Genomic DNA, 15,937 nt, shown 5'->3' on the forward strand with positions numbered 1-15,937 from the left:
TTCAATCAGAATCCTAGACACAGGAACAACCTACAATGAAAAAACAGCTAGAAAATCAAGCTTATACACCACTTAAAAAAAAACAGTCCAAATATTGAGATTTCACCTTTAAAATGCCTCCAATGGCACAAAAAAGAGTCTAATATTGATATCAAACTACATTTTTTGTGAAATCAGGCATAGCCAATGTATAGAGCTCAGCCATGCTGATATGTGTGTGTGTGCAGCATCTTGATCTTAGCTCAGAAGAAAGTCCCCATTCTTATTTTTTATCATTGATGCACCAATTTTTTTCCCAAGGTGAGTATATCAATAAGGTAGCAAATACCATTTCTCTCAAAAAAAGGAATTGCAATGTTTCTAATAAATTTTTTTGTTGGTAATCATTGCAAATAGCTTTACTATGTTGTTTACATTTGTGTATAATAGAGAATGCTCTCACAAACAGCGAATCTCTGCTAAAATAAAGTTGTCATTGTTGAAGTATGGCTTTTTATACAATGCTGTAGAAATTAACAGGAGAAGAATCTTTTCAAGGATTGCCAAGGAAGAAACCCGCCTGCAATATACAGCATATGAAGGACTGTAAGGTAAATTTGTCACAGATAACTTAGTTAAAAGTAGATCAACAAAACATAAATGACAAGAAAATTAGGGAAACAACAAAGCAATGAGAAGTAATGTCAACGGTACAGCTCAACAATGGTATTTCAATTACACTGCTGGAGGGGAATTACTAAAGAAATGTTAGAATTGACCATCATACACTTGCCATAGCTCCTCATAACCAAAATGAAAGGAACTGTAGACCAAAAGGAAGAGGATCTATGAAAAATATCTCCTTTTCAACATCAAAATTTTCTCAGGTTGACAGTAGATATTCAAATTAGCTTGAGAATGCAGGGATTTCTGCAATTCCTAGGTGTTCAATGTACATCCAAAAAATTTATAACTACACACATTCAATACTGAATTTGATGCTCAACTACCGAGACATCAAAGAGCCCCATAAATCAGGAATATTTCTGAGACATTCAATAACATTCTCCCAGCTGCATACTTTATTGAGTACATGATATGAGAGGACGAAGAAGTGAATGCAATCATACCACATTCTGGGCAGCGGAGATAGTCCTTTTCCTTTTCCCTAAGAACAAGCCCTGACCCTCCACACACCTCACATCTTTTTTGAGCTATCTGTAACAATATCCAACAATGAAGACATGAAACACACTGAATTTCATAACTTATGAGTTAGCAGCTCAACCTAAAAAAAAAAGCGACTTACAATTCTTTTGCTAAATTCAATCCCTGCCACCACAAAAGGGGTAACCCCAGCCGCAAAATTCAAACACACAAAATCAAAACCCAATTTCGGAACACCATTCTCTTTCTATATAGATAACCACAAAACTTCACTGCAGTCTTTTGATGTTACTCTCTAATCAGAATTGAAGTTATGCAAATCTCTATTAAGCAGATTATTGATTAAAAGAACCTGTAATTTGATTTAAGAATAATAATATCAAAAACACCTCATAAACTGCATCTAAATTTTGTTTTTTTCCGAATCAAAAGGACAATAACTGAATTTCAATAGATAGCTCTGTCACTTAAAAGTTATAATATCTCATCGTGTATTTATAAATTTTGTTTGTCCTATGAAATAAACATGGCAAGCAAAGTATAATATCAAAGGTTGTGATTTGTGTGAGTTAAGGTACCTATAGCTCCAACCACAATTTGCCATGTGACTTGCACTGGAGCTGGGTCAAGTACTGTGGTTACATCATCCACATTCACAGGCACAGCACCCACCCTTCTTCTTCTTGCATTCTTAACACAAACATTATTCAAACCTTGTCTTTTTTTGAGTCACGTGACAGTTCTGTGCGACGCTGCTGCTGCTTCCATGGTACGGTAACTAACTGCCCAAGCCCGTTCATTTCACACTTCACAACAACAACCCAACCGTTATAATAATGCCACGTGGGCTTTTTTAGCCCATGGGCTCGCGCCACATACGCGTTACTTCGTGTGACTCATGTTTCAGATGTGGTTTTAAGTAAAAAACGACACCGTTTCAGATAGAAAAGAAGATAAACCTCTGGAAGTGCAGAGATTCTTATTATTAGGGTTTTGGAGTATATTCTTTTTTCTGTTTCTCTCTCTCCAACAATGGCTGCTATTCTGCCTCTCTATCCTTATAATCCATTGCTATACTTTTCGACTCCTTCGAGTTTTCGTTCTCAATTTTGGATTTTGGAGAGAAGGCGTTTGGGTTCTGCAAGTTTGAAGAATTTGGTGAAACTTGCAGCACATTCCAATCCGAGGATTCTCAAGAGCAACAGGAAGTCAAAGTATGGAGAGGCACTGTTGTTCTACGACAGCGACGAAGAAATGGACGACGACGTCAGCGACGACGACGAGGATGATGATTGGCTTTCTGATGTGAGTTTTGTGATTTCATTGTGTTTGGTCAAAAAGTTTTCTTTAAATTCTAGGATGAATTTCTAATTCAATTGATAAGTGAAGTGGGTTTTTAATTATGCATTTGAATTGTTTCTGTAGTCCAATGTAACAAAACTGAGGAATGCTTAATTATCTGTTGAAATTTGATATTGATGATGATTGCTTCTTTATTTGTTAATTTTCCCTTTCATTGCGGAACATGTGTGCAGGAGGAATTTTCTGAGCCTGCTAACTTAGATGTTAATAACAACAAGAGATTTAAGTCAAAGACAACTAAAGGTATGCTTGAAAGAGTTTTATTGATGATTAGTTTTAAGGGGGATAGTTGAATATTCAGAATCTTGTTTGTGCAGGAAAAGATAGACAACAGGAATGGGAGTGGGGTTTGAGATCTTTTGACAACAAACAAAGCATTAGATTGCCTAGGAGTGAGAGAGTGGCATCGTTACAACGAAATGAGAGTGGAAAGGTATGCTGTGAACTGTCAAATTGTGCCATTTAATGTACTTGTGGTGCTGTTGAACCTTATGTTTATTTATCTTTTTTCAAGTTGCAGCATAGTAGAAATGTAAAAGATAAAAAATATCCCCGGTTATCCGAAGAGATTCCTTTGGATGTGAAATGGTTACCACTTCTTGATTACTTGAGCACTTTTGGAATGAAAGAATCACACTTTGTCCAAATGTATGAGAGACGCATGCAATCACTTCAAATTAATGTGTGTTCCGCACAGGAAAGGTTAGAATACTTATTGAGTGTTGGTGTTAAACAAAGTGATGTAAGAAGAATCCTTTTGAGGCAGCCACAAATTCTTGAGTATACAGTGGAGAACAATTTGAAGTCTCGTGTTGCTTTCTTGAGGGGTCTGGGCATACCTAATTCTAGAATAGGGCAAATCATTGCTGCTGCTCCATCCTTGTTTTCTTATAGTGTTGAGAATTCGTTAAAACCAACAGTTAGATATTTAATTGAGGAAGTTGGCATCAAGGAGAAAGATTTGGGTAAGGTCATTCAGCTTAGTCCCCAAATTCTTGTGCAGAGAATTGACATTTCATGGAATACTCGTTCTATGTTTCTTACCAAAGAGTTGGGTGCACCCAGAGATAGCATTGTGAAGATGGTGACAAAACATCCCCAACTTCTCCATTACAGCATAGATGATGGATTACTTCCAAGAATAAATTTCCTAAGGAGCATAGGAATGAAAAATTCAGACATCGTGAAAGTTTTGACAAGCCTAACACAGGTCATTTTGCATGTATTTCCCTCATTATTAATATATGAAAATTATCGTGTTTTACTGTTCAATTTCCATTCATCCTTTCCAAATTATCGTGTTTTAGTAGGATACCCTACATTTGCACAAATAGAACAAGGAAAATAAAATGTTATATGATATTGCCATATATTCTTGTTAATGTTGATTACTGTGCCTGCAGGTGCTTTCTCTGTCCTTGGAGGAGAATCTAAAGCCCAAATATTTGTACTTGGTTAATGAACTTAACAATGAAGTGCAATCCTTGACCAAATACCCGATGTATCTTAGCTTATCTTTAGACCAGAGAATTCGTCCTCGTCATAGGTTCTTGGTTTCCCTAAAGAAAGCTCCAAAAGGACCATTTCCACTTGGATCTCTAGTTCCAACTGATGAATGTTTTTGCCAACAGTGGGCTGGAACTAGTTTGGATAGATATTTGGCATTTCGTCAGAGATTATTACTAAAAAAGTTTGCTGAGAAATATGAAAGAAAAATGTGACTGATCAGAATCAAGTTTGTATCAGTCAACTTGCATGAATACTGGAAGAAGAATCTGCTGTAATATTACTGTCATGCAACATGTGTTTTATAAAATGTTCTTGATGGTCTGCGTTGTGGCTGAAGCTCAATAATTAGAGTTTAATCGGCTATTTGGCATACTGTCTGCACATGTTTCATGACACACCAAGTATCAGTGTCTGATTCTCAGCAGAAGCTTCTCGACTACTTCTGTGAAGTTTATTATTGCTGTGCTTGTGGCTGAAAAGCAGAACACATCATGGTGCAGTTTGTCACCCTAAGGTGAGCTTGTTTCTTAGTTAATAATTAATACATTTAATATGCTGTTATTAACCCTAAGTCTCTAACACATCGCAGGTTGTGGACAATATTGCAAACTTTAATTGGTATAAATTGAAGCTGTATCAACTTTAACTTTAATATCCAGCTTATGGATTCTGTCATCACTACTCTCATGTTTCCTTTTTACCTTCAATGATGTGTTCGTGTAGATATATCTTTTTACTGTTTTCATTCTTTTGTGTATCTGAAATCAGTTGGACTTATGTAACCTTTGTCACCTTCACCAGACCTATATCATAATTTTTTTGTTACCCTGCGGCCATTTGTATCACATGTATGAGTTGAAATAACATTCATATATTCAGTACTAGTAATGGAATTCTATCTTCTGAATTTATTTATTTTTGGGGAGGGGGTTGCTTGGTTTACATTGAGTTGGTGTAATATATCACTTTCATCTTTCAGTCGTGTATTCTCAGAAGAATGAATAAAGCAAATTATTATAATCAAACATTGGTAGATTCATCTGAGAGATCGGTAATTTTATTGTGATAAAAACAAAGATATCCACATCATAAACTGGATATGGTTTACAGGAAAGAAATAACGAGAAATTATTAGCACATGCTTGGAAATGGATTAATTTTTTGAAATTACGATTTCACTGAAATAGCAGATGATGCAAGAGACAGGTTTAGATTAAGGTTCATTACATTAAACATTGTATTAGTCATCCTTTCAATATAGGTACACGTTCAAATAATTGCCATTTAAATGTTAACAAATTAAAAATTGTTTTCTGGCTCGTATAACTTTTGTCATGTTGCTTGCAATGGAATGGACGATGGCGCTCTGGCAAGCTTTATTTAATAATTGTTTCCTCTTCAATCACGAAAAGTGATTTTGGTTTATTTATTTTTATCATCTTCCAAACTTTATCTTGCTTGTTAGCTGTGTAAAGTTTCGTTTGTGAATTGTGACTAATATTATTCTTATCGTATATACACAATGAATAATGATATCTATATAAACTTCATACTTCTCATATTTTAGTCCAGCTATCTTGGTCCTACTGCTAGCCTAAATCAAGTAATACCTTGCATTCATTAAGCATATTTTCCCTGAAAAAATTACATGAAGAAAAATTGAACAGTAATTGATGATGCAAAAACAAGCTAGAACAATCAAGCTTCTTCTTATCCAGCATTAGCGTTATAAACGATAATATACTTTTTCTTTTTGAGATAGAAAGTCATGTGGGGAAAGAAAGTGGTTTAAAGTGAGAAAAATTCAACCTCAAACATGACAAAGCTGAACAATAAATCAAGATTCTACTTTTAGCAGAACTCAAAATATATGGATTTCTAGTTTAGTAACCCTACTCATAAAGTGGTTATCATTTTCTTAAAAGGATTGGTACTGTTTTTACAATCATTAAAACCAATAATCACATTTATTGAAAACAAGTACTAAATATTTACAACTCATGCGTCTTTTTCAACCAACCAAACTAAACTTTCTTGATAACTATAATACATTTTTATGAGTAATTATTAGTAAGTTGAATGTAAATTAAGAGTTACAAGATTAGTTTGACGATAAAAATAAATAAAAAATGAGGAAAAATTCATGACTTCGATTTACTCCCAGCAAAAACTAAAAGTAATATTTTCCGATAATAAAAAATTGAAAGTAACTTCCCAAGGGTCAAATTTTATATTGCATGAATATCACTTTCCAATAATGATCGCATTAATTAATGCCTTTGTCAATGAAGACCCACCACATTCACTTTCCATTGGACCTATTCAAGATCGAAACAATCTTGTTTTATCTAAAATTGTCTCAATACCACATGTGATATATGTCTTAATATAGCTGCCAAAAATCTCCTGCAATAAACTAAATGAACAAAATAAAAGAAAAAAAATAAAGAAATAAGCAAATTTGGACTTCAAGTTGCGAATGAATTAAACAAGGAAAGTAATTTTGCCTTTGAGGATAGCATTAAGGCGTTTCCAACGAAAACATTTTGATTACTTACTCCAAAGAGCTTCACACAACTTTTCAAGGATAGTGACAGACTTTGACACAACCTTGTTGGTTCCGCTTTGCATATGCAAGGGTAAGACTGAGTACAATGACCCTTTCTTGTACCTTCGCTTACTGGGATACGTTAGTTTTTTATACAATGACAGAGAATTGGGCATTAAAGAATACAAAATACATATAAAGTGGACTTGCTATAAAACCATTATTAAAGCGGTTCACAGTGAGTAGACACGGATTCTAAGAGGTCCTTCAATCTAATTAAAACTGTGTACAATAATACGCTTAGTTCTTTTCATCCACCGATGACTTCATGAATAAAACCCAACTATACGATCTAAAATTCAAACCTTTTGCCACCTGTCTGTAATTAAAAACTATAACCTTCTTACATGTATCATTAAACTTCTGTTAATGCCACCAATCCCAATTGTTAAGAGGAAATTCTTCCCATGTCTCTTCTTCAGCGTGTATGTACTTGCTGGAATTTTGACTAAATTGCTGTACTAATTGAGAAATAGTTCAATAGAAGAACTGTATTATGTATCAAAAGAAAGCTGCTACCATTGGCCTGGATCTGTTTGAACTCTATATTTCTTGTATGTGTCTGAAACTATGAATGTTTACATCCCACTATCTATCTAGTGGAAATGCAAATGGACTGTCCGGGAGATTGAGTCCTTCATTGCTGGATCAAATTTAAAAAGTAAATAAATAACATTATCCATAGTCAACAAAATATTTCAGGAAAAGTACAGCAGCAAAACTGCATGTTTGCTAACAAATAATATCATCTACACAGAAATTGTAAACAAGCAGAGGTAGCTTTTACTATGCCTCTCATATTTGCTACTTGACAAAACGAATGGTGTTCTACTACAGCCAAGATCATTAAAGGAAACTTTTAGTGTTTTACTAATCTTTTTAGCAGATTACTACAGTATACCACAAAGGAATTATTGTTTATGGGGTTTACCGGTCTGGCTGTGGTATAGAGATATCAGAATGGTTGCAATAAAATCCTTTCATCAAATAGTTATTTACAACTCAAATAACTAGATATTTAAAATGATTTTTTTTGAGATAGAAAATGACTTCAAAGGTTCACAATAAACAAATTTGATAAAATTTGTAAGATTTTATTGTGTGCGATGATTCAAAGAGCAAAATTTGGGATCTAATAATTTTGGTTGCAATAATGTCTCAATTGCTTGGTTCTGAATGAAAGATGATTTAAAATGGTTTAATGGATCTGGTTCATATTTTGAAAGGACTTGACTATAATAACTAAAAAACTAAAGGACTAACTTCAAGCAAAAATTTATTAGGGGACGAAAATCGCAGTGACCATAGTAGAGAAACAAAAAGTACAATTAAGCCTAATGTATACAAAACAGGTAGGAAATAGAATGTAAGAGGGAAGATAAATCTCTGAGAAATTGATGCATGCCTGTCCTCATCAGAGTAATTGGAGTCTGTATGCCTGGATTTGACATGCAGTGGAAAACTGAAAGATTCTTCTGCTGGCTGGAAATTGAAGTGATCTGCAAGAGAAATTATTTCAATCAATATAACATAGAAGGATATATAGAACATACTGAAACTTGATAAATAGAAATGTAATTTATATTAGTACACACCATCTGAAATCCTTGACTCATCCATGGAGAAGCCAAAATGAGGTGAACTGAAGAAAGATTTTTGGGCAAAATGCAGCTGTGCAAGACTTCTCTGACGTTCAAGAGCTTGCTCCTGCTCTTCCTGTTCAATTAGTTGTAGGTGTCTCCTAATGGATCCATGGCTCCCAAAACTTCTTGGAACTAAATAATTATAATTATGCATTAGATTGTACAAAGGCTTCTCCCACAAAAGGAAAGGACAGAAGGCAGAGCATTAACTTGGATGAGAAAACCAATCATTGGGAAGTTAAATTGTCAACCATAAGAAATAATTTAGGTTATAAACTAGATAATATCATACTTGAGTTAAGTTCAGCGTCCATATCTACATAGTGTGGTGAATAACAAATAGGGTGCTCAATTCTATCTGTGTACTTCCTGCATCCAGATTAAAATGCACACTGAAATTATTATGGGGAAAAAAAATACTTTAATAATGTCTAAAGACCAAAAGGTATATAAGCAGAAGCATGTAAGATTTCTTAAGATGTAAATACCGATTCAAGATACAACATTTGTCCATCTTATTTTGCATTTAAAGAATAGAAAGAGACAGAGAGAAGACTAGCTTTGACACTTCAAATAATGCATTTGCCATTCAGTCACAGGATGGATTTACTTGGTTGTGTATATTAACGACAATGTTATTGTAGGTAGTGATCACTATTGCATTTTGCAGGTAAAGCAACATCTCTGTCTACATTTTGGACAGAAGATCTTGCAAAGGTTCAATGTTTCTTAGGAATTGAGGTGGCAAAATCCAAGAATGGTATTGTCATTTCCCAAAGAAAGTATGCAATGGATATCTTAGAGGGCATAAGGTTGATGGATGCTAATTGCTAAACCTGTAGAAACTCCCATGGATCCTAATGCCAAGCTCTATCATTTAAGGGGAGCCATTGGTTGGAATACTGGACTATCTTACTATTACTCATCCAAATATCTCTTTTACAGTCAATGTGGTAAGTCAGATACTTAATCCTCCCTGTGAAGGACACTGTATGCAGTAATTTGCATCCTACAATATATTGAAGAAGCTCGAAGAAAAGGTCTTTTATATGATGTAAAAAGTCACACTAGAGTTGTGGGATACTCTGTTGCAGATTGAGCAGGATCTCCCTACTGACAGGATATCACTTCTGGCTACTGCATTCTTATTGGTGATACCATGATTTCTTGGAAAAATAAGAGTGTTGTTGCAAAATTCAATGCATATGCAGAATGTTAAGCCATGGCCCTAGCAACTTGTGAACTAATGTGACTCAAACAGATGCTCCAAATATTGAGGTTTTGGGCAAGTTGCACAAATGACACATGTATGTGACAAACAGGCAGCCCTCCATATTTCCTTAAATCCAATCTTTTACGAGGACCAAACATTGAGAGAGATCACCACATCATCGAGGAAAAGATCTTATCTAGACACATCATTACTGGATTTGTCAATTCAAATGATCAACTAGCAGATGTCATCACAAAGTTGCTGAAAGGTCCTCAAATTAGTTATATATGTGATAAACTTGGTGCATATGATTTATATACTCTAGCTTGATGGAGAATATGAGAGATTATGTAAATATGTTAGAAAATTATGCAAATATTGTAATTCGGGGTATTATGAGATATTACGAACCGTATGTATTTATGTAAATTAGAGAAACCATTATTTATTGTATTTATGACTCATTATAAATAAGAGGTTGTGTAAATTAGACACATTTATTTCATCCTTTGTCTCTTGTCCTTTTTTTTCAATAAGAGGAAAGGGGAGAACAAGAAGTAAGAACTAAGAACAAGGGAATCAACAGCAAGGAATAAATTTTAATCAAGTTTTGCTAACTCTAGAACCCCGAATGTAGTCCTGTCAAACTAAAAAAACTACAAACTTTCATTTTTACAAAATTAACTTAAAATAACTACATTTACAGGAATAAATGAGAATTTGAAGCCCTAAAACTACAAGAACTTCCAATTAAAAAAGAAATTGAAAGGAAAAGACAGTGAATTCACCTTTCATTAACCTTTGCCTTCTCCCGGTAAGGTTTCACAAGCACCCGAGAACCCCGAACACAATGGGGATTCCCCTTATCCAAAACACTTTTGACAGTTTCTGAATGAACAAATGTCACAAATCCAAACATCCTTCTCTGCTGGTTTGGAATTCTGACATCTGCAACAGGTCCAAAAGTGCTACAAAGGAAATATATAGAATTCAGTTCATTAACGCAAATAATTAGCTGCAAAGAAGTGCAAACATGCACTTTAACAACAAAAAATGTAATATACTTGAAGTAGTTTGAGACATCATCCTCTGTGAAAGTGCTGTCAGCTGGGAACGTCAGATATATTTGGTATGAAGCACTGATATTTCGAGCAAAATCTCCCTTTTGCATTTGTGTGGGAGAATCTTCTGCCAGAACCACTGAATGCTGCCCATGAGGTCTGTAAAGTAACCACAAGAAAAGTCAAAATAGAGTCAGAAGCATCAATAACTAAATATATAATACATGCAAAAAAAAAAAAAAAAAAAACAATCGTAAGACTTTACCTGCCTATTAGCTGAATACTATTTTTCAGTCGTGCAAGAAGCTTTGTCAAACTATAGCCAGACTTACCATGCCTCTGACTCTCAGTTAAATAACCATCTGCTTGCAGTACCTTTTTATATTTATCGTAGTATGCCATTGGCAGGGAAGCAATTGACATTGGACCGCCTTTTGCTCTTAGGAGCTCAATAATTTCAGACTCTAACTGAGCCAGTGACCCTGGGGAAATCACCTGATCCTCACCAATAGCATCATTTGCATGCATCTGAGAGAAATTCTCAGGGACAACTTGCCCATGATAGAATCTGCAGCTAGTTCCATGCTTACAGAATCCTTTGTTGAAATAGTGACACATCTTCATTGGAAATTCAGAAAACCTTCTCCCACCCAAATTGGCAGCAGAAGCGTCTAAGCCATAGTGATCGTTGGCGATTCCTCCAGTCCCAGTTTTTACAGCATCTATTTGATTCTCCAAAGTGAGCATCTGTGTCTGCTTCTGAAGTTCTACAATAGAATCCAAGTAATTCATTCCCATAAAGTCTGGATTGATGTTTGCAGCAGATTGTGGATCCCAATAGGGAGGAGGCATCTGAAAGTTTGGTGAAGTAGGAGTTCTAGGGGAGATTACTGATAAATCACTTAAACCTTGTTGAGGGTTGACAGTACGAGAAATCGGGAGCATATCTGGTTTAGCAGCCAACCTTTGGAGTTCCTTTTTGGCCTGAACTACCACTTCACAGATAAAATAGTCGGGGCATGAAGCCAATTTAGCCATTTCTTGTTCTCCATGACCTTGAAAGAAGAGATAGCCAATTATTTTTCTAGCATGCTCTGGCTCAAATTTCTGAATTTTCTCAAAGACTATTCTTGTGTAGGGAGAATCCATAACTCTTATCTTCTTACTGCAAAAAGTCCAGCCAGCGTAAACAAAATTGAGTGAATACTGCTCACAAAACAAGTACAAAGAAACACAACAAAACCACATCACAAAGATTCAGGCATTCAGCACAGGGTACAAGAAAAACCAGAGTCCTAAGCTTACAAAACAAAATTGCAAACCTGATATACCATAACAATTGACTAAACAACCAAAACCAAAAAAAGGTGTACAAATTCTGAGGAAGAGATTCAATAAATCCAACAGAAACAAAAAAAAAAAAAAAGGTGATGCTCTTGTACAAAAAGGCGCCCTATTCCACGAATCAAAATATTATAAATAACCTAGCAAGACAGGGAGAGTGACAAATTCTTGGAATAAGAAAACACTCCACAGTGCATTATATTTTCCTCAATTTTCTCTGGCATCACCTAAAAAGGAAGTAACTTTAATGCAGCCCAGAAACGGGTCTTGCTCCTAATATGGAAAATGAGCAGGAAACACGCTCAGGAATATCCACATGCATTAATCACACACAGCAAAAATTAGAAAGTTGCAACAGAACAAATGACTACAAGAAAACGAACCAGCATTTGCAAATTAAAAACCGGGCACTGACATTTCAACATTGGTGACTAAAGGTCCAATTTTTTCACAAAATAAAGAAAAGTTTGTATAATCTCAAACAACTATCCAAACCCCAAGAAAATAAAAAGGAGCAAATAAACAAAAACAAAATCTTGAAAAGCTGCATACCCATCAAAGAACAGGAGATAAACAGTGGTGCAATATTTCAAGAATGGAACTTTTTCAACTTTTGCTCATTTCACCAACCTTTTTCTCTCACTACAACACAAGGACCTTCACGTACATTCAGAGAGCTGTGTCATCCTAATCCAAAAATCAAACAGAGAAATGCTTTTGAAAAGGCTCAGAATCCAGAGAGTAGCAAAGACACCATTTATGGTTCTCTCTCTCTTCTCTTCTCTTCTCTTCTGCAAAATCAAATATAGTGACCCCTACACACACTCTAAACTCAAGTACTGTGACTCCGCAATATTTATTTTCCTTTAAAATTGAAAACTTTCTAGAAAATCACAGATGTTGAATAGTCACATACTTGAGGCAAAATATTTTGCTTAATCTTCGAGGACTATAACTGCTTGGAACTGCCCCATTTACTAGAATCACCCTCTTAACTTAACTCACTTTTTTTCACAAAATAAAAATAATAATTAATAATAATTCGGAAAATCCAACGTGCTAAATTTAGTACTTCAACTCTTCAACTGCACAGCAAGGTCGGCAATGTTTGTCATACGTATATACTAAGTTTCGAGTCACACAAAGATGGGTTTTTTTTTTTTTTTTTGTGTCAATAAGAGTTAAGTTTTGTTTGATATTATTTCTGTAAAAATGTAAGGAAAATGTTTAAGGAATATTGAACATGAAAATTCGTATAAGAAATTCATCCAACATTCCCTAGTCATTATAAAGAAAGAAGAAAAAAAATCCACAAATTAAAAGGTACTATATATCAAAATAATCATTAAGCAATTAAAAACTAGATAAAGATATGGACCCAAGTTGAATGTGTGCCATTGGATAAGATCCTTGAGATTCAGAAACTCAAATCTTGTAAAGCGGGGACCAAGGGAGGGAAAATACAGGCCTTGGAAAGAGGCTAAGGATTAAAGGGTTAGTTGTGTGGTGGAATAATGGAACAAACATTTTACATTTCAACTTGTTAGGGAGGGAACACAACACAACACAACCATAGATAGGACAATGCCACATCTTTAAATATAAATATAAAAAAGTTGCATAAATAAATCAGTGTCACATAGCCAACTTGGTGAAAGGTCCACACCATGTATGCACACAGCACACTCATTGAGTTGAGTTCTTTGTGATGGTAAACAGGGCCCCTCGAATTTTTGGGAGGGCCCACAACATCCCCAACAGTTTTATTATATGATCTTGTTGATGTAGATTTGGCACTTCATTTTTAGATTTGTTATATACTTAGTTAGACCCTACATCAGGGAGGAGTATCAAATGAAAGGCAACAATTCCTTAATCTTATCCTTTCGGATGGTTTGTATTGGGCCTAATTGTGATTTTAGTTCTCCCATGTTTTAGTTTATGTATGACTTTAGTTTTCTTAATATTTTTAGTTTTCTAATTGTTTGAATAAGTTTATTATTTTACATTTTCATCTAATAATTAAAACAGATGTAATAGGAGTGTGATATTGTTAATTTGGGTAGATTCGTACAAGAAAAATTTTAAAAATAATTAAATGAAAATAAAAAATAGTTTGTGTTACATTTTATTTGTTATTTAAAAAAATAATATTTTTTTTGTTATTTTATATAACTCAATGATACGTGAATATAATTATTAGATATAAACACTTAACTTCAACAATTAAAAAACTGAAAGGGAATAATTAAAACTAAAGAAATCAAAATCCCTTATCCTTAAAATATTTGACCAAAAGTATAATTAGGTCGATCATTTAGTTTTTATATAGAGATCAAATGTTTTACTAATCAAATATAATTGTGAGCTTGTTCTACAAATTAAAGTCGCCTGAATATTCTTTTCAATTATAACAAGTTTATTTTGTTTTGCTTGATATCTAGTGCGTTAGCTTTGATAATATTCTGTATACTGTTGTTATCCATTTAGCTTCCTTTATGGGATGGCAATCATGGCATAACTTTTTCTGGGAATAAATGGAAGAGACTGAACTTATCGATAATATCTAACATAGTATTTGCTCACTAGGAATGTACGTAATGGGTCAGAGGGATTTATAGCTGTGGATTGGAGAGTGCTTCAACAATTTAGTGATGGAGTTCAAATGTGGGTGATAAAAGGGGGAGATATAATGATGTATTGATGTTATACAGTGATTTGGAGATAAACCAAGTGAAATTAGGTGAGTGGTTAATCTATTTTGAAATGTGTCTATTATGCTATTCAAAGAGACATGGTCTTTATAGTTTATACAGTCTAAATGTGACGAAATATATAGAATAGTGAGAACAAAGAATGGCTTAATTAGCAACCTAACTGGGAAATATTTTAATTTCCGACTAAGTTGTACCTTCAAAACACTATTTTGTATAATTACTAATTAGAGTTGTGCAATTATAATATCCCATAATATAATTATATAAATTTGTCAAAATTATATGAAAATATTGCCATCTCAATTGGTTTAAGTATACTTCCATGCACGTATGGTTAGTATTAGATTTTGTAGTTTTGATGTAGTGCTTCTTCGGGCAAAAAAATCATAAGTAAATACTTTGTTATTGAAATTGAGTCGTCTATTCAATTTGATTGAATTTGCTCGAGGTAGATGTCATTTTCGATGCAGTTAAAAATCGTACATGTAAGCGGAGGTGAAAAATAACATATTAACAAAACAATTTATCGATGATATATATAAAATTTCATATCTTCAAAATAATTAGCGAGTACTATGCATCAAATTATTGATATAAACTTAATTAGAATCCAATCTAACAACTTTATTTTCGTTAAATAAAAATTATAATCGCTATATCCTTACTGTCTACTTTTATTTGAACGAATCTTTATTGATTTCTTGGAAGACCAACAAAAGAAAAATAGAAAAATAGAAAAACATAACGGTGTAGATATTTTCATGAACATAGGGAGGAAATGTGCGTGTATAGCATAATGAAAGCATGCGAAAATTATATACAGTAGTACTACTACTTCATAAATGTGGTTGCAAACAAGACATTTACATATTAATGGTTCCGTTACGTCAGAACCTTTCCCTGCCCCAATGATTCAAACACACCCAGCCTTCATACACAAGCTATTAGCTACGTTTACCTATGGCCAACCTTGTCTACTTGACTCAAATATTTTGGAAAAGTGGTCCAAAAACACGTGCTGCCAGTGATGTGCAATGTTCGCGTAGTGAAACATTTTAGGATTAAAATAATATGCATAAATGTTCATATTGATCCAATCAAGTTTTATTCAAACAATTTCGTGTATTGTACTTTGCCTTTTGATTACATGGTCCTTTTCCAGCATTGTCGTTGTCATATTTTTCACTACCATGATATATAGCACCGAATAAGTGACCAAGTATGTCAACTTAAAGAGGAAATTATGAATCAAAGAAATTAAAATGCATGCCAATAAAGGGAGAGTGACTCTCTCGAAATCTTTTTGTCATGATACGTATATATGTCACTAAGGT

General features: G+C 34.1%; 2 protein-coding genes and 1 long non-coding RNA gene across 7 annotated transcripts; 1 reads left to right on the top strand and 2 right to left on the bottom strand.

Annotated features, from left to right (window-relative positions):
* Positions 1-231: 231 nt before the first annotated feature.
* LOC102669454 (uncharacterized) lies at positions 232-1,922 on the bottom strand. 2 transcript variants are annotated; one of them, XR_001386075.3, is made up of 4 exons: positions 1,725-1,922; positions 1,289-1,498; positions 1,110-1,197; positions 232-559 (listed from the first exon to the last, which is right to left on the bottom strand). It is a non-coding gene; the product is annotated as an uncharacterized lncRNA (long non-coding RNA). The 2 variants fall into 2 exon arrangements; XR_413353.4 differs by lacking the exon at positions 1,289-1,498 and having other exon boundaries at positions 1,725-1,858.
* Positions 1,923-2,032: 110 nt separating this feature from the next.
* Positions 2,033-4,905, top strand: LOC100809638 (transcription termination factor MTERF9, chloroplastic). Of its 2 annotated transcripts, none has more exons than XM_006575642.4 (6): positions 2,033-2,451; positions 2,682-2,751; positions 2,826-2,941; positions 3,023-3,718; positions 3,912-4,531; positions 4,607-4,905. In XM_006575642.4, the coding sequence occupies exons 1-5, from the start codon at positions 2,179-2,181 to the stop codon at positions 4,227-4,229; spliced, it is 1,473 nt and encodes a 490-aa protein (XP_006575705.1). In that variant the 5' UTR covers positions 2,033-2,178; the 3' UTR covers positions 4,230-4,531; positions 4,607-4,905. The 2 variants fall into 2 exon arrangements, with proteins under 2 accessions (XP_006575705.1, XP_003518542.1); XM_003518494.5 differs by having other exon boundaries at positions 2,055-2,451; positions 3,029-3,718.
* Positions 4,906-6,755: 1,850 nt separating this feature from the next.
* Positions 6,756-13,377, bottom strand: LOC100810174 (zinc finger CCCH domain-containing protein 18). 3 transcript variants are annotated; one of them, XM_014770746.3, is made up of 8 exons: positions 12,439-13,377; positions 10,808-11,707; positions 10,546-10,701; positions 10,270-10,449; positions 8,561-8,637; positions 8,221-8,400; positions 8,031-8,124; positions 6,756-7,268 (listed from the first exon to the last, which is right to left on the bottom strand). In XM_014770746.3, exons 2-8 carry the CDS (start codon positions 11,689-11,691, stop codon positions 7,214-7,216), a joined length of 1,626 nt encoding a protein of 541 aa, XP_014626232.1. In that variant the 5' UTR covers positions 11,692-11,707; positions 12,439-13,377; the 3' UTR covers positions 6,756-7,213. The 3 variants fall into 3 exon arrangements, with proteins under 3 accessions (XP_014626232.1, XP_014626230.1, XP_040865593.1); XM_014770744.3 differs by having other exon boundaries at positions 12,517-13,376; XM_041009659.1 differs by lacking the exon at positions 12,439-13,377 and adding an exon at positions 12,270-12,385.
* Positions 13,378-15,937: the final 2,560 nt, after the last annotated feature.

The sequence above is a fragment of the Glycine max genome, chromosome 2 (genome assembly GCF_000004515.6).
Source record: "Glycine max cultivar Williams 82 chromosome 2, Glycine_max_v4.0, whole genome shotgun sequence".
Classification (NCBI taxonomy): domain Eukaryota; kingdom Viridiplantae; phylum Streptophyta; class Magnoliopsida; order Fabales; family Fabaceae; genus Glycine; species Glycine max.

Excerpts from the sequence above, each read along its gene's own strand:
- LOC100809638 (XM_006575642.4), top strand. The coding sequence starts at position 2,179 with ATGGCTGCTATTCTGCCTCTCTATCCTTATAATCCATTGCTATACTTT. Across the intron at positions 2,752-2,825 it reads TAAGTCAAAGACAACTAAAG|GAAAAGATAGACAACAGGAA; the intron begins GTATGCTTGAAA and ends TTGTTTGTGCAG. Across the intron at positions 2,942-3,022 it reads AACGAAATGAGAGTGGAAAG|TTGCAGCATAGTAGAAATGT; the intron begins GTATGCTGTGAA and ends TCTTTTTTCAAG.
- LOC100810174 (XM_014770746.3), bottom strand. The coding sequence starts at position 11,691 with ATGGATTCTCCCTACACAAGAATAGTCTTTGAGAAAATTCAGAAATTT. Across the intron at positions 8,125-8,220 it reads TGAGTCAAGGATTTCAGATG|ATCACTTCAATTTCCAGCCA; the intron begins GTGTGTACTAAT and ends TTTCTCTTGCAG. Across the intron at positions 7,269-8,030 it reads AATTACTCTGATGAGGACAG|CAATGAAGGACTCAATCTCC; the intron begins GCATGCATCAAT and ends AATTTGATCCAG.